General features: G+C 38.8%; 1 protein-coding gene and 1 long non-coding RNA gene across 4 annotated transcripts in view; both read left to right on the top strand.

Moving 5' to 3' along the window:
- The window catches only part of YWHAE (tyrosine 3-monooxygenase/tryptophan 5-monooxygenase activation protein epsilon), a 44,165-nt gene extending 35,040 nt beyond the window's left edge, over positions 1 to 9,125 (top strand). Inside the window, exons 5-7 of one of the 3 annotated variants that reach the window (XM_021067552.2) lie at positions 2,831 to 2,967; positions 6,494 to 6,540; positions 8,135 to 9,125. In XM_021067552.2, coding sequence (XP_020923211.1) covers positions 2,831 to 2,967; positions 6,494 to 6,501 — 145 coding nt within the window. In that variant the 3' untranslated portion in view covers positions 6,502 to 6,540; positions 8,135 to 9,125. Of the gene's footprint in view, positions 1 to 35; positions 2,185 to 2,830; positions 2,968 to 6,493; positions 6,541 to 8,134 lie in introns of those variants that run through there. The other 2 variants (XM_021067551.2, XR_014821610.1) reach the window with 2 other exon arrangements.
- Positions 9,126 to 15,253: 6,128 nt separating this feature from the next.
- Positions 15,254 to 17,827, top strand: part of LOC110256070 (uncharacterized) — a 40,004-nt gene continuing 37,430 nt past the window's right edge. Inside the window, exon 1 of the long non-coding RNA XR_014821640.1 lies at positions 15,254 to 16,573. This is a non-coding gene — a long non-coding RNA (uncharacterized LOC110256070). The remainder of the gene's footprint in view (positions 16,574 to 17,827) is intronic.

Genomic DNA, 17,827 nt, shown 5'->3' with positions numbered 1-17,827 from the left:
TTCGACCCCTAACCTGGGAACCTCCATATGCCGAGGGAGCAGCCCAAGAAATGGCAAAAAGACAAAAGAAAAAAATTTTTTTTTTGCAGTTCAGTGGCATTAAGTACACTCACAATATTGTGTAACTGTCATAATTATTTCTAAAACTTTCATCACTTGAAACAAAATAACCACTAAGCAGTAGTTCCATATTCCCCTCTGCCCCAATTCCTGGTAATCTCTACTTTGTTTTACTGAATTTATTGTTTATTTATTTGAGGTGCACCTGTGGCATATGGAAGTTCCTGGGTTAGGGGTCAATTTGGAGCTGCAGCTGCTCTTACAGCACAGCAACTTGGGATCGAAGCTATGTCTGTGACCCTACACCATAGCTCATGGCAACGCAAGATCCTTAACCTACAAAGTGAGGCCAGGGATGGAATGCACATCCTCATGGATACTGGTTGGGTTCATAACCCACTGAGCCACAGTAGGAACTCCATGAATTTATCTATTTTAGATATCTCATGTAATAGGAATAACAGTCTTTGTAGTAGCTTCAGTATTCTTGAGCATGTAGAAATCATATATTCCATGGAAAAAGAGATTTTCCTGATGTAAATTGGATTCATTTGAATGCAAATCAGTATTCTTCATCTGAAAACATTTTTTTTCTTCTTTTTAGAACTGTACCTGTGGCATATGGAGATTCCCAGGCTAGGGGTCAAATCAGAACTTTAACTACCAGCCTGTGCCACAGCCACAGCAACTCCAGATCAGAACCGCCTCTGTGACCTACACAGCTCATAGCAATGCTGGGTCCTTGACTCATTGAGTGAGGCCAGGGATTGAACCCGAGACCTTGAATACTAGTCACGACGGGAACACCTAAAAACAGTCTAAGTGACTCGTCTAGTTTGTTCAAACAGGTTATGTATCTTGACTAAAGAAGCTATATAGCTCTTCAGCTGATAATTCCTTCCTTCGTCCCTCCCTCTCTTCCTCCCTCCCTCCCTTCCTCCCTTCCCTTATTGGCCGCACCCACAGCATGTGGAAGTTCCTGGGCCAGGGCTCAAATCCAGGCCACAGCTGTGACCTACTGCTACAGCTGGGCTATAGCAGGTAGTGTTGATTGACTTATACCATTCTTTAGTCCCACGTGTAGCTTCAACTTGTCTTTTCCATGCTTTTGCTTTTATCTGAAGAGTGCCATTTATGCTTTTTTCCTACCCATTAGGATTAGTTCAAGTATGAACATCCCCATTTGTTCTTCTTAAGCCCCTGAAGTACTTCATCATGTATTATTTATTTAAGAATTTCAAATCACTTTTTTTTTTTCCTGAGCCATGGAGTTCCCAGGGATTGAACCTGAGCTGTAGCTATATGTATGGAAAAGTGATGAATCCTAACCGCTAGACCACCAGGGAAACTCCTATCCTTCTTCTGTCAGAGTTATTTATGTTATCACTCCTTGTATTATTAGATTTCTTTTAAACTTTTTTTAATTGAAGTATAGTTGATTTAGTGTTAATTTTTGCTGTGCAGTAAAATGACTGAGTTATACACATATTTAGGTTCTTTGAGAGAACTCCCGTAAATGGCTTTATAATCACATTTTCATTGGTTTTATATTACTTTTTCCTTTCTTGCTCCAACTAATATTAAATTCTCTATTGAACTAAATTGTGAGATACCATCCAAGAATTTTTTTTGTGTTAAAAATTTATTAAGTAGCAAACTATTGCCTTTGGAATGGATTAGCAATGAGATCCTGCTGTGTAGCGCTGGGTACTATATATAGTCACTTTTTTTTTTTTTTTTTTTACCTTTTCTAGGGATGCTCCCGCGGCATATGGAGGTTCCCAGGCTAGGGGTCTAATTGGAGCTGTAGCTGCCGTCCTACGCCAGAGCCAAAGCAATGCGGGATCTGAGCCGCGTCTGCAACCTACACCACAGCTCATGGCAACGCCGCATCCTTAATCCACTGAGCGAGGCCAGGGACTGAACCCGAAACCTCATGGTTCCTAGTCGGATTCCTTAATCACTGAGCAACGACAGGAACTCCTGTATAGTCACTTATGATGAAGCTTGATAATGTGAGCAAATAGAATGTGTACATGTACGTGTAACTGGGTCACCATGCTGTAGAGAGAAAAAAAATTGTATTGGAAATAAAAAAAATCTTAAAAATTAACCATTAAAAAATTATTAAATAAGTAAGCTAGACTAAAACTTGGAAATTCCTTTATTATGCTTATATATTGGTATTGGATTAGGATGGAATTTGGTCTGCTTGTTGAAAGCATAGCAGTAAGTGGACCTGGCAGTTAAAATTGAGAATTGACCACTGGACCAGCAGTTCTTTTGTTTGTTTGTTTGTCTTCCTGCCTTTTCTAGGGCTGCTCCAGTGGCATATGGAGGTGCCCAGGCTAGGGGTCTAATCGGAGGTATAGCTGCCAGCCTATGCCAGAGCCACAGCAACTCGGGATCTGAGCTCCATCTGCAACCTACACCACAGCTCATGGCAACGCCAGATCCTTAACCCATGGAGCGAGGCCAGGGACCGAACCCGCAACCTCATGGTTCCTAGTCGGATTTGTTAACCACTGAGCCACAACAGGAACTCCACTAGACCACTAATTCTAAAGTTGCTGAATTATAAAAAATTGAGCAAATTGAAATTAATAAATTAAATTTTCACTAGTTACATACTTTATTTCAGTGCCTAAGCCCAAGCTTATAGTGTCACTATTATGTACTATGTAATAACTGAATAAAAGACTGGCATTTAACTTATGTCATTTCTTATTTTGTTTTTGTACTTATTTTTGTAAAACATAAACATTCGTAGGTTGGCAAAAGCAGCTTTTGATGATGCAATTGCAGAACTGGATACGCTGAGTGAAGAAAGCTATAAGGACTCTACACTTATCATGCAGTTGTTACGTGATAATCTGACACTATGGACTTCAGACATGCAGGGTGATGGTAAGGAAACTGAAGTTAAATTTGTTGTTTTACAGTTGTTGAATCTGTTTATTTTTAGGAATTTCTTGGTATTTTTCTCCGTTAAGCTGTAATTTAAACTGAGACTATCAAATTTTAATTGCCACCTTTATAGGAAATAAAAAGTAGAGTTTTCTATTTTGATCTGTAAGATGATAATGTAAAAGATCTATTTGGGAAAGGGAATCTTTTGTTAATATTCAAAGATTTAATGTTTTCTCTCTAATAAAATTTACTAAACTTAGCTTACCTGTTCTCTCACTCTGTGCTTTGAAAGATAGCAAGGAAGCAGTTCATAGTATCTTCAGATTTAATTTTAGGGGTCTAAGGATAATTGTTTTTGATTGTCATGGTCATTGCTTTGGCTGAGTGTTTGTTAATCCTCAGGTTAAAACTAAATGGTATCAATAGATACTTATGAGGCATTTTTTTTTTCTGCCAATCTTTTATCTAAAAAAGGAACTAGTTTTCCTCTGTATTCTATACAGCGAATGGAATGTCCTGCCTTTAGGTTCTTATTTTAGAGGTCTGGCCTGGTCCCTTTCTGTTTTCTTCTGTTTCAGTTGTAAATAGTTAATAGAGTATTTTAGAAAATTTAATCTTGTGATGGAGGTGGGTGTGGGATGGGTTCTTAACATTTATTCTAGATGTAAAAGGCAAAATTTGTTGCATGTCTTGATTTTAAAGGATATTTTATTCTGTCCATTTCCAAAGACTCCTTTTTTTATCATGATAGATCATTTGGGGGCAAGGGAGAAGGAGAGGGACACAAACTAGTGTAACATGATTGTTTACGAGATTGTGGGAGTTTTGTAATTGGTAGTGGTGACATGGGAAGTGGAAACAAAGTTTGTCAAAAGTTTGTTGTCACTTTTACCTGCAGATCCTTTAAGAATGTATTACCCAAACTGAAATTGATGTACTGCTTGAGATGTTAGCTGTAGTTTTAGTTGGTCAAACCAACATATGTACTGTCGTGGAATCATACTTTTTAAAGGTGCCACTGAAATGAGTGTACAGGCATGTAGGTTGTCAGTGGAAGTACAAAAAGTCAAATTTTAGAGTTATTTTGGGTTAAGATACTGAAGTGAGAATTAGGTGACTCACTTTCTAAATCGCACTAGTTCTGTGAACTCTTCAGATATTTGCCTTGGGTTGGCTTGCGATATGTGGTGCATATGATCTATTCGCACACTTTCCAACAAAGCCAGATGGAGCCACAGATTACTTTTTATTCAACACAACACTTCAGGCAACAACTACCACTCTGTGGAACTTAAAACCAATTTAACCATCTCTGAACTAATGACTTAAGGTTCCTTCCAGCTTTATATTCTATTGTATTCTAACAATAACTACTAAGAAGAATGACCAAATAGCTGTGGATTCTTCACAGTCACCCTCAGCTCAGAGAAGAATAATAACTCTCTGCCTATATGAGGTGATAGAAGGAAAGCATGTGGAGAGTTTGGTAAGCTGTATTGACCTAAGTAAGCAACACCCCTTTGACTTCTGGGACTTTTTTTGAGGGTGAAAATAATATTTACAAAAAAGTGACTTTCATTGAAAATCTGTTTTTTTTTAGACATTTGATGCCAGCTCTTATAACTTAAGTTGTTAGATTACAAAAATAAGTAAAAATAAAGTTTATAATTTTCATTATCATTCATAACCAAGAATTGATTAATTGAAGTAGGCTATAGTACATGCCACTCCATTTTTATACAGAACTAAAGATACTCCTTTTTTTCTTGGTTATTGAGAGCATTGGTTTATAAAATGGATCATTTAAAAATAGGGTATCTTGGGAGTTCCCGTCGTGGCGCATCGGAAATTAATCCGACTATCTGTGGTTCGATCCCTGGCCTCACTCAGTGGGTTAAGGATCCGGCGTTTCTGTGAGCTGTGCTTTAGGTTGCAGACATGGCTCGAATCTGGTGTTGCTGTGGCTCTGGTGTAGGCTGGCAGCTACAGCTCCGATTAGACCCCTAGCTTGGGAACCTCCGTATGCTGTGGTGCGGCCCCAATAAGACCAAAAAAAAAAGTATCTTTCTAGTTTCTGTTGTGGCGCAGTGGAAATGAATCTGACTGATAACATGAGGATGCAGATTCAGTCCCTGGCTTTGTTCAGTAGATTAAGGATCTGACGTTGCTGTGAGCTGTGGTGTAAGTCGCAGGTGCGGCTCAGATCCTGAGCTACTGCGGCTTTAGTTTAGGCCAGCAGCTGTAGCTCTAATTCAACTCCCAGCCTGGGAACTTGCATATGCCGCCAGGTGCGGGCCTAAGAAAGCAAAAAATAAAAAAATTAAAAAAAGGATATCTTTGAACTACTTATGTTTTCATTGGAGTGCTCTTTGTACAAAGATATTTTATTACTTTCAGTGTAGATTTCTTTTTAATCCTAAAATGTGAAATTCATTTGCATCAATTCCTTATCTTGTTAATCAACCAATTAAATTGAGTTGAAACAGACTAATTTTTATTTGAATGGTTAAAATTTGGAATTAATGACAGTGATAGTTTAACAAGAAAAATTCAAGTAGTTTCTTGAGATTTTAGTGAAGTTAACAAGGTGTAGGGAGTTCCCATTGTGGCACAGTGGAAACAAATCCAACCAGTGTCCATGAAGATGTGGGTTTGATCCCTGGCCTTGCTCAGTGGGTTGGGAATCAGGTGTTGCCGTGAGCTGTGGTATAGGTCACAGACATGGCTTGGATCCTGCGTTGTTTTGACTGTGGTGTAGGCCAGGAGCCAAATAACTCAGATTCAACCTCTAGCCTGGGAACTTCCAGATGCCACCAGGTGTGGCCCTAAGAAAGCAAAAAAAAAAAAAAAAAAGATGTGAATTTACAAATCGTTGTTGGTACTAGGAGACTATCTGCCAGTTTTGCTAAAAAGTTTTATTAAATTGATTTTGTGCTTTAGAATCAATACTGAATATGGAAGAAATTGGGCTACTTGGATTTAGTTGAATTAATTATGTGGTCTTCTCTGTTAATTAGTATGATTAATGGTGTCTAAAATATCTTAATTGAGGGTTCCTAAAGAAATAAGTGTATTGGTTCAGAAGCTTTTATTTTACCTATATACTTTTTTTTTAAACTGCATAATATGCTAATTCTGTCTAGGTGTGCTGGTACATACTCTTTAAAGGGAGCACCACTTTTTCTCATCGATTTCAGTCCTTTTCTCTTAACTCATGTCAGAGGACTGTTTAACTCGAAAGTCCATAAGCAAGGAAATGTGTTCTCTCTGCTCCCCCTCAAATCTAGAAACGGTGGGCAAAGAAATACGTATCCAAGGAAACCTTACCTCTCTTAAGAGGGTATTATTTCATCCTCTTAAAAAGGAACAGATTATTTCTAGAGTCAAGTTTACAGGAAGCAGAAAGACCAAAATCTTACTCCCCCAAATCATTAATGTTTTCCTTTGTCCTGCTCTTGGTTTATTTTTCTTGTAATGTTGCTTTCATATGATTGTTCTCCCTCCCTTTCTCCTTACAATATAGATTCCTAAAGGAAAATCCAACTCTTCCTTTCCTAAAAACTCTACTTTGTAAGTCATTATCATGGCACAGTGAATTCTGCTTTTAGTTTTGGTTCTTCACTAATTATGCCTGCATTTCATCATCTTGTCGCTTAAAAAACTGCTTGTTTTACATTCCAGGATGCGAAACCTAAGACATTTATGATCTGCTACCTTGTCTACCTCTGGTTGGATGTGATTTAGCTGACAATATTTTTATGCCAAAGTTACTTGAAACTATTGGCAAATCTAATGGTTGCTTATGAAAAAATTAGTGTGTGCTCTATTGTATGTTAACCATATTTTGGCAGTTTTTTGCTGTTAAAAATGAGAGTGACTGTTCCTATCATTTCCTAAATTTTAATACATTATTGTTCTTTGAAGCAGGGACATGATTGGGTGGTCCATTTCTTACCTCAGTAAATGGTTATTTTTGTCAGTCTTTGCATGTGTTTTTCTAAATGTGAGTCAAAAATCTTTATGTGCCTTAAGTACCTTTTTAGAGTTAAATAATAGTGTCAAAAATACTATTTTTAATTAATCCTTACTGTCATGGTAGCATTTATCATGTCCAGGTCTTTAAGACTGTTTAAAAGTATTCCTCAAAGTTTTGCTTTATGTATGTAGGCAGCCAGTCTTAGTGTTATTTGTCCATTCTAATTAAGTATTTTAACAAGCAGTATGAATGGATAGGGTGTCTGAACGGTCATATGATTTTCGGGTTAATTTTTCATTTATTTTGATCAAACTAGTTAACTGTGTAGGAAGTATAAGTGGTTCGTTAAAGCACAAAAGAATGTAACTTTTACCTCTTTATTTTTTGGCAAAAGCCTGCATGCTTCCTTATGATGGCTGACTTAACTTAATGCTTATTAATAGGTAGATGACTCTCCAGTGAGTAGGCTGGCTTTCTATTGCATGTCATAGTGCAATTGAAACTCCTCAGGCTAATCATCATGTTCAAAGGGAAGAGAAAAATGGCATGAGAGAGCTGGTCCAAATGCCCTTCTTTAATAACCTCAGCGGTCTGGTTTACTTTGAGCATGCTCTTCTGCCCTGGAGTGGGAGATCTGGGTGGTGGTTTGGTGTGAGAGGCCAAGGTACAAAATGTAAAATACTCATTTACAAAAGCAGAACCCTCCCTCCAAAACTGTAGAACTTCTTTGAAACATTTTGCTGCTCACTTCTTTTATTGAAACATTCTAATGTGGAGCTTGTAGATAAATGAGATTGTGCAAAAAAATTATAAAATACTCTTGGTTCTTGAAGAGGTGAGGTTATTGAGAAAGAGTATTTTGACTCAAGATATATGTGAAAGCTTGAAAATCATTTTAATAATATGGTTACTTTGGCTGTCTACTTAAGAGCTTTTTTTAGCATAAATACATTGACTTTTACTATGCATCACTTCTTTTCATACTGTTGATCATTCAGGACCTTGATCCAGCAGCCCCTCTTGGCCTAGTCATCTCAGGTGTCAAGGATGGTAGAAGTCCTTTGCCTGTCTTTGTTTAAACTAGTTGTAGCAAATACAAAGAATCTTTATGTTTGGAATGATACCTGTGTTTGTGACTACAACAGCCTAATTTGGTCATTATGAAATAATTGTCATTCTTCTTTGCAGGTGAAGAGCAGAATAAAGAAGCGCTGCAGGATGTGGAAGATGAAAATCAGTGAGACATAAAAGCCAACAAGAGAAACCATCTCTGACCACCCCACACCTTCCCATCCCACCCCTCTTGGAAATTCCCCCATTGTCACTGAGAACCACCAAATCTGACTTTTACATTTGGTCTCAGAATTTAGGTTCCTGCCCTGTTGGTTTGTTTTTGTTTTTGTTTTTTTTGGTTTTTTTTTTTTTTTTTTTTTTTTTTTTTTAAAAACAGTTTTCAAAAGTTCTTAAAGGCAAGAGTGAATTTCTGTGGATTTTACTGGTCCCAGCTTTTAGGTTCTTTAAGACACTAACAGGACTGCATAGAGGCTTTTTCAGCATTACTGTATTGTCTCCCGCTAGATGTGGCAAGATCACCACTAGAAATGGAAATTACATTCGAAAGCCGTTAGACTTCTAGATGATGCAAGCATCTAAGAAAAAGGTTAATCACACTATAGAGGTGTATGTGATATCTTTTTTCCTTTTTCTAATTGTTTGAATTTTATATCAATGTTTAAAATTAATTGGGTTTTAGCTTGAGGTGGTTAAAGATTCGATTGTTTAGAGTTTGTTGTAATGGTTTTGCTGTAATAAGTGTTTCAAACTCTGCTGAAAATGTTGCTGAAAAGCATGGTGCTGGTAACAGTTCAAGAATCCGTGGCTGCTCATTCTTGCCTACTTTTATTCTCCCTCTAAAGCAGGTTAGCATTGAAGGTGGTATGGAAAAGCCTGCATGCGTGTTCAATTCTTTGTTTCTTCTCCTTCCCTCTCCCCCGGGCCCTGCCCCTCCCCTCCTTCGCTCGCTCAACCTCTTTTGTTCAGTATGTGTAACTTGAAGCTAATTTGTACTACTGGATATCTGACTGGAGCCACAGATACAGAATCTGTATTGTTCTTACTGAAACACAGCATGGATTAACATTAAACTTAAATAAAACAAACCTAAATTAAAAATGCCAAACATTATTGTGCCTCCATCCATTTCCTTCTAAAATAAAATCTCTATAGTCTAAACACTAGATCATATTGTTTGCCTGAACATGAAAACTCTTTTTCTTCCCTTCCATAAATCACTTGTCTGTTTTCCAAAAAATGATGTATATTTCAGGGAAAAGATTACTTATATCCTGGTTGTGAAGAACAAGAAGTGTAAGTAGTCCAGGTACCCAGTCTTCTACACCAGGTAGCAGCATGGCTTTTATTTTAAACATTAAAGTGACAGTTGTGTTTATAGTACAAGGTATCATTATGGATTGATTATTTTCTAACGTGAAATCTTTTTGGTTGCACAACCAAAGGCTGAATGTGTCAGAATAATCCTTATTAGGCTGAGGGGAAATCTTCCCCCTCCCCTCCCAGGTGAGTGGCGGGAGCAGAGAAGAATAACTAAATTCATGCTCAGTAGTACATAATAGGTATAGTAAAGCAATAGTATGGTGAGTCCCTTTACTAGAAACATTCAATGTAAGTAGTGTCTTATAGAGATAACTTATACATGGTTGTGTATAGTTACTTAGTTAATGTAGGTCATTTTCTATTAGGCATTGAGATCTTATTGAAATGACTGCCTCACATTGATGTACTCCTGAATTAAATTTAAAAAAAAATGACTGCTCTTGGATATTCCGATTGCTTCCAGTCTTGTGTTAAAAATGATGCTGCAGTAAAGATCCTTGTTAACAGTCTATTTAAATAATTGCATGTGTATGTGTATGATACATTTGTAGATTTCCTGTGTCGGAAAACACATCCCTACTTTTCCATTGTCTGTTTCTCACCAAAAGAGCTGTTCCATGTTATGGGGCCATCAGCAGTGTCTGAAAGTACCTGCTTCACCATGTTAAATGAGATGTTGACACCAAAAGTATATCTTGGGTTTAAGTTCTTCGTAGTAAAGACGTGGGAAATTAACAGATTGGTTATGTTCTAGTGGTTATTTTGAAAAGTGTATGAAGAATAAACAATTGCGTTTTTGTGATGCTTTTCCATCAGATAGTTGGAGATGGTTGAATATATAAATTACATTCTAGGCAGCCACCTTGAAGACCTAATCAGATCGGTTTGTCCTTTTTCCAGCAGTAATGTTGCCAAATGCCTGCTATTGCATTTTCTTTTCTTTCTTTCTTTCTTTCTTTCTTTCTTTTTTTTTTTAAAGAAACCACTAATGTGATTTAGGGTTTTTCAGGCTGCTGCCTACCACACTAAACACTTAATGCATGACTGCCTGGACCTGAAGGATTCAGATGAACACATAGGTAATGTTTTTACAGAATGGTCTGATTTGTGGAGATGATTCTTTGTCAAGTTGGGTTGTCACATGGATTTGTTGAGTGAAAAGTTTCCTTGGACTATGTAGACCTCATTATATGTATTCAGCAAACTCAGGATGCTGTGTACATTTTCAGTGCTGTGGCAGTCTTGGTATGGAAGAAAATGAACTTGCCATCCAAAGAAACCAATGAAGAAAGGCACTTAGGAAGGAGAGTGATGATTGGTACAGGTCTTCATAAAGGAGGACAGTTGTGAGGGAAGACTGGAGAAAGGTGACAGTCCTGTGTTAACTCCACTTCCTATATCTGTGGTCTGGAAATGTGGAGGTTTTTTTTCCCCAGCTCTTGGTTTAGTCATCTTTGAGGATCAGTTGAATTCAACAGAAACTTGAGTTAGTAATTTGTTTTGAATTTGATTTTCTTGATAGTTGTTTTGAAAAAGTTTTAAACTCAGAGTTTTGTAAAATGTTAGGAGCACCAATAAATGGGTTTATTCCTAGGCTGAGGTTCTGAGATGAGTGGCCAGAAAAAAAATCTCCAAAGTTTTATTTTGCTCTTTTCTGGGAAGGTGAGAATGAACTCTAAGATCACTGTAAGGGCAAGTTAATAAATCCAGTGACTCCTGCTCCAGACAAATGCCACTTGAGATTTTAAAAAACTGAAATCTTGGCATTCGTGTTGTGGCTCAGTGGGTTACGAACCTGACTGTTTATCGTCTATGAGGATGCAGGTTTGATCCCTGGCCTTGCTCAGTGGGATGAGGATCCAGTGTTGCCATGGGCTGTTGGGGTAGGTTGCAGATGGCTCAGATTCTGTGTTGCTGCTCCTGTGGTGTAGGCCAGCAGCTACAGCTCCAATTCAACCCCTAGCCTGGGAACCTCCACATGATGTGCGTGGGGCCATAAAACAGAAATTTCATCTTAGATGCTATGTTTCTGATTGTAGAACAGTAGAGAGAAGAGTAAAATTCTGGGTCGCTTCATTTAAAAAATTGTAAGTTTTTGTTTTCATTTAAAAGTTTTTTTTTCCCCATCGAAAATGGTTTTTTACATTTAGCTTTGCGTATTTTATGTTTTAGATGTACAACGTAGTCACAGTTTTTAAAGGTTATTCTCCATTTGTAGTTTAAAAATCTTGGTTGTATTCCTGTGCTGTACAATATATCCTTGTGGCTTATTTTATACGTAGTCATTTGTATGTCAATTCTCTTGCCATCTTGCCCTTTCCTCCTACCCCTATCCCCACTGGAAAGAAATTGTGAGTTTTTATAGGAAGTGGCATAACTGGGTTCAACCTATATTAGCACAATTAAACTCTCTTGTTTTCTCTCATAAGACTCTAGATTTGTGATATTGACAACTAATATTAGCTGATACTAAATATCAGCTATGTGTGAAACACTGTTATTAGGCACATATGTGTCTAGCACATAGGTACTCAATGATAAGGTTGATTTTCCATCTGTATTTTGCAAATAGAAAAACTGGAATAGGGAGAAGTTGAGGACCTTACCCAGAGCCACACAGCTAGTAGTGTTCAAACAGGATTCAGTTACGTTTGTATGACTGAAGAGCCCATGCTCTTAATCATTAAGCATTCTTTTTCTTTTAGGCTGTTTGTTATTGAATGTATTTTCTCTATCCTAAAGTAACTTCAAAATATATATTTAAGTATTGTTTTACAATTGATATATGCCTTCTTTAAAAGCTGTAATAGAGGAGTTCCTGTTGTGGCTCAGCGGGTTCTGAACCTGACTAGTATCAGTGAGGATATGGTTTTGATCCCTGGCCTCGCTTAGTGGGTTATGGATCCAATGTTGCTGCAAGCTGCAGCATAGGTTGAAGATGCAGCTCCAGTCTTTTTTTTTTTTTTTTTTTTTTTTTTTTTAGTTTTTTGTTTGTTTGTTTGTTTGTTTTTTTGTTTGTTTGTTTTTGCTATTTCTTGGGCCGCTCCGCGGCATATGGAGGTTCCCAGGCTAAGGGTTGAATCGGAGCTGTAGCCACCGGCCTACGCCAGAGCCACAGCAATGCTAGATCCGAGCCGTGTCTGCAACCTACAACACAGCTCATGGCAATGCCGGATCATTAACCCACTGAGCAAGGGCAGGGATGGAACCCGCAACCTCATGGTTCCTAGTCGGATTTGTTAACCACTGCGCCACGACGGGAACTCCAGCTCCAGTCTTTCATTACTGTGGCCCTGGTGTGGGGTGGTACCTGTGGCTCCAATTCAACCCCTAGCCCAGGAACTTCCATATGCTGCAGGTGTGGCCCTAAAAAGATAGACACAAAAAATGTAATAGACGTGTTAAGCTGTATAAATCATACTAGATTTGAGAAAATAGAATATAAATGATAAATATATTTAGGGCTCTTAAATGGCTACCATCTAATAGACCTACTGCCTAGATGAATTTTTCAACAGTCTGGTTCTCTCCTTTTTTTTTTTTTTTTTGCTATTTAGGGCCGCAAATGCGGCCTCCAGAGTCTCCCGGAATAGGGGTAGAATCAGAGCTGTAGCCACTGGCCTAAGCCACAGTCACAGCAATGCAGGATCCAAGCTGTGTCTGTGACTTACACCACAGCTCACTGCAACGCTGGGTCCCTAGCCCACTGAGCAAGGCCAGGGATTGAACCTGCATCTTCATGGATGCTAGTCACATTCGTTAACCGCTGAGCCATGATGGAAACTCCAGGAGTCTGTTTCTTAATCTGTAGCTTAATCGTTTAGAAATTTAAAAAGTAGTATCTCTTTATAGTTGGACCTTTTTTCCAATTTAAAATAGTATAACTTCGACAAGTAGAGCAATAATCCAAATAGATAACCAGTGTTTATGGATTGTCAAGTTGCTATACTGCTGTGACAGGTTTTCCTAATAAGTTCTTAGTTTTCTTAAAAATATTCCTTGGGTTTTCTTTGTTTCTCATGTAATAGATGTTAAGCATATGTACTTACACAATCCAGGCTGTACAGATTCTGTCTGCAGCTATCATTGGTCATTTTTTCCGATGTGCTGAAAGTCTTGGCACTCATGTTTCCACCCCGTATTACTTGTGTCTGGATCTTCGAAAGATGTTTTCCCATTTAGAATTCTGGTGCTGTAGGCTTGGGGCAGGGGTCAGGATCTAAGGCTTCTTTCCCCTTAATGACACATTTGTAGCCACAACAGGCCACAATAACTGTTGAACTCCCTCAAAATTTGCTTTCAGCAGAATTCTAGTTAATAACCTTTAAAAACATTTTTTCACTCAACCTCGTTTGTCATTGATGAGATGTCAATTGCATCTTGGCTAATATAATTGGCAACGATTAGATTGATGGAATACTTTGTTGTGAGGATATAGACAATACGTAAGAATATTGTTGGTATTTTTAAAAGGTTTTTATTCATTTATAAAGAAAAGGTTTCAGTTCCTGGTGTGGTGCAGCCAAAATGAACCCAGTAAGTGTCCGTGAGGATGTGGGTTCGATCCCTGGGCCTTGCTCAATGGGTTAGAGATCTGGTGTTGCCGTGAGCTGTGGTGTAGGTCGCAGACGCAGCTTGGATCTGGCATTGTGGCTGTGGTGTAGGCGAGCAGCTGCAGTTCGCAATGGACCCCTAGCTTGGGAACTTCCGAAAGCCTCACCTATACCCCTTAAAAAAAAAAAAAAATCAAGGGGGTACATGTTTAAATTTTCACAAAGGGAATAGAACATTTAACCACCACTCACATCAAGAAATACAACTGACATCCTAGAAAATTCTTGCATGCCCCCTTGGTTAATTTACTCTCTCCCAGAACTGGAAGCAGTGTCTTGATCCATTGCCATTGATTAGTTTTTCCGGGTCTTGAACTCGATGTAAAGCATATATAGTCCATATCATTGCCTTTAATAATAGTGTATTTTCAGGGCTATGTACTCTTCGGCTGCATTAGTATACAACTAATGTGGATGGACATTGGATTATTTTGTTTTTGGATGTTAAAAATGTGAACATTCTTATACGTGGCTTTTGGTATGTACATGTGTGAATTAATGTTGAATTAATATCTAAGGATGGAATAATTGGGTCATAGGGAATATATATGTTCAACTTAATAGGTACTACAAAAGAGTTTTCCTACTGGGGAGTTTCCATCATGCCTCAGTGGTTAACGGATCCAGTTAGGAACCATGAGGTTGCGGGTTCGATCCCTGGCCTTGCTCAGTGGGTTACAGATCTGGCGTTGCCTTGAGCTGTGGTATAGGTCGCAGACGCTGCTCAGATCCTGCATTGCTGTGGCTTTGGCGTAGGCCGGTGGCTACAGCTCCAATTAGACCCCTAGCCTGGGAACCTCCATATGAAACGGGTGTGGCCCTAGAAAAGGCAAAAAAACAAGTTTTCCTACTAGTTATGCAGTTTTACGGTCCTGTCAGCAGGTATGAGAATCCTAGTTGCTCCGCATCCTCCCTGGCATTCGGTATGGTCACTGTTTTCTGGTGGTGGTGTTTGTTGCATCTTAAAAATTTTTTTATTTTGGCTGCACGCATGGCATGTGGAAGTTCCCAGGCCAGGGGTGAACCCACACCACAGCAGCCTGAGCCACAGCATTGATGATATTGGATCATCACTGGGTAACTTGAGTGTGGTCACTGTTTTTAGTTGCCACCTTCTGGTTGGTGTGTAGTGGTATTTAATTCTGGATTTAATTTGCGTTTTCCTATTGGCTAATGAGAAGGAGTGCTTTTGTTTATTAGACGTTTGGATATCTTTTCACCTGTTTTTCTGAGTTGATTTACTGATTTGTGGGAATTCTTTATATATTTAAAATAGAATGTCTCTCTAGTTGCTATTGCCTTTTTTTTTTTTTTTTTTTTTTTTCTTTTTGGGGACGCACCCGCAGCGTATGTGAAAGTTCCCAGGCCAGGGGTCAAACCAGAGCTTAAAGCTGCAGACCTATGCCATAGCTATAGCAACACGGGATCTGAGCCTCGTCTGCACCCTATGCCACAGCTCATGGCAATTGCAGATCCCTGACCCACTGAGTGAGGACAGGAATCAAACCTATATCCTCATGGATACTAGATGGATTTGTTTCCACTGTGCCAAAACAGGAACACCTATTATGCTTTTTTATTGTCTTGATGTCTTTTGATCAGAAGTCCTTTATGTTAATATGTTCCATCAGTTAAGTGCTTTATATGTCTTTTCTTTTGTCTTTCCCTCCTTGTAGGGCCGCACCTGTGGCATATGGAGGTTCCCAAGCTAGGGGTCCAATCTGAGCTATAGCTGCTGGCCTACACCACAGCCACAGCAATGCCAGATTCGAGCCATGTCTGCACCACAGTTCATGGCAATGCCAGATCCTTGACCCACTGAGCGAGGCCAGGGATCGAACCTGCGTCCTCATGGATGCCAGTCAGGTTTGTTAACCGTTGAGCTATGACAGGAACTCCTGTGTGTACTTTTAAAAGAACTATTTGCCAGAGAGTTCCTATTGTGGCTCAGTTGGTTACAGTAGTTCTGGCCTTGCTCAGTGGGTTAAGGATCCGGTGATGTATGAGCTATGGTAAAGGTTACAGATGAAGCTTGGATCTGGTATTGCTATGTCTGTAGTGTAGACTGGCAGCTGCAGCTCCAATTGGGTCCCTAGTCTGGGACCTTCCATGCCACAGATGTGGCAATAAAAGGCAAAAAAAAAAAAAAAAAAAAAAAAGAATTTCTGCTTTGGTGCAGTAGGATTGGTGGTGTTGGGTTGCTGCCCTGGTGCAGTTTTGATCCCTAGGCCCAGGAACTTTCACATGCCACAGGTGTAGCTGAAAAATTTTTTTTTGCTTAATCCCAAGATGGTTAATGTTTTGTTTTTCTAGAAGCATTGTCTGACTAGATATAGAATCATTTATAATCTCTTTTTTTGTGTTAAGGAGCATTAAAAGCGACATTTATTTATGTGGTATTCAGTTCATTATTCCTTTGGTCTGTTTGTCCTAGTGCCAGTGCAGCACTGGAGGGTTAAAGTAATTCAATATTTGTTGTGTAAGTTCTGCAGTTTTTTTGTTGTTCAAGATTGTACTGGTTATTCTCTCCTTTTTTTTTTTGGCTTTTAGGGCCGTACCCATGGCATATGGAGGTTGAGGTTCCCAGGCTAAGGGGATGAATTGGAGCTACAGATTCTGGGCTACACCACAGCTCATGGCAACGCCAGATCCTTAACCCACTGAGCAACGCCGGGGATGGAACCTGCAACCTCATGGTTACTAGTCAGATCTGTTTTTGCTGTGCCACAACAGGAGCCCCTGTACTGTTTATTCTTGACTTTGCATTTCCATATACAATTTAGAATCAACTTGTCAATTTCAGTAGTAGAATAGCAACAACAAAAATCTGGGATTTTGATTAGATTTTATTGAATCTGTAAGTAAACTTGGGAAGAATTAGTATTTTTTCATAACTATGTTCTTTAATCCATGAACATAGTATAGAGTTTTTTTCTTTTTTTGTCTTTTTAGGGTCGCACCTGCAGCATATGGAGGTTCCCAAGCTAGGGGCTGAATCAGGAACTGTAGCCATCAGCCTATGCCACAGCAACGCCAGATCCAAGCCGTCTCTGTGACCTATACCACAGCTCACAGCCACAAAGAAACTTTAACCCACTGAGCAAGGCCAGGCAGGGATTGAACCTGCGTCCTCATGGATACTAGTCAGATTTGTTTGTGCTGAGCCACAGTGGGAACACCCAGTATATTCTTCATTTATTTAGATCTTTAATTTTTCCAATAATATTCTGTGGTTTTCTATGTAGAGGTACTTTTTTTGTGGATTTATTTCTAGGCATTTTGATTTTTTTTTTGGTGTTATTTTATGTAGTATTGAATTTTTTTTCTTTTCTAGTTGCTACTTACAGCAGTAATATTCTTGCTAAATTAACTTATTAATTCCAACAGTTTATGTAGATCCTGAGATAGGACAATACAGAGATTTAAATAAATGCATCTTGTGCTTTTATGTATATGCTTACAAATATATGCAAAATATGTTCATTTTATTATTATAGTAGCAAATTAGAAATAACCCAAATTCCTGTCAGTTGTGGTTCATTGTTACTATACACAGTATGTTTCTGTTTAAAAAAGAGATGGGAGTTCTCGTGGCTCAGTGGTTAATGAACCTAATGTTGATGAGGGCGCAGGTTCAGTCCCTGGCCTTGCTCAGTGGGTTTAAGATCCAGTGTGGCTGTGGCTGTGGCTGTGGCGTAGGCCAGCAGGTACAGCTCCAATTCGACCCCTAGCCTGGGATCCTCTATATGCCTTCGGTGGGGCCCTAAAAAGACCAAAAAAAGGGGGGAGGGGGAAACAGTTATACTACTATAGAAAGATATTTGCGTACAATATTAAATGAGAATAGTAAGATACATAATATACATAATTTATA

Source organism: Sus scrofa, chromosome 12, assembly GCF_054392235.1.
Source record: "Sus scrofa isolate SSC_HxYL_T2T_F1_AM1 chromosome 12, Sscrofa_HxYL_maternal_Yorkshire_Landrace_v2.0, whole genome shotgun sequence".
NCBI classification, from domain to species: Eukaryota; Metazoa; Chordata; class Mammalia; order Artiodactyla; family Suidae; genus Sus; species Sus scrofa.
Note: the sequence above shows the minus strand (reverse complement) of the source record. Positions and strands in the feature narration are given on the sequence as shown.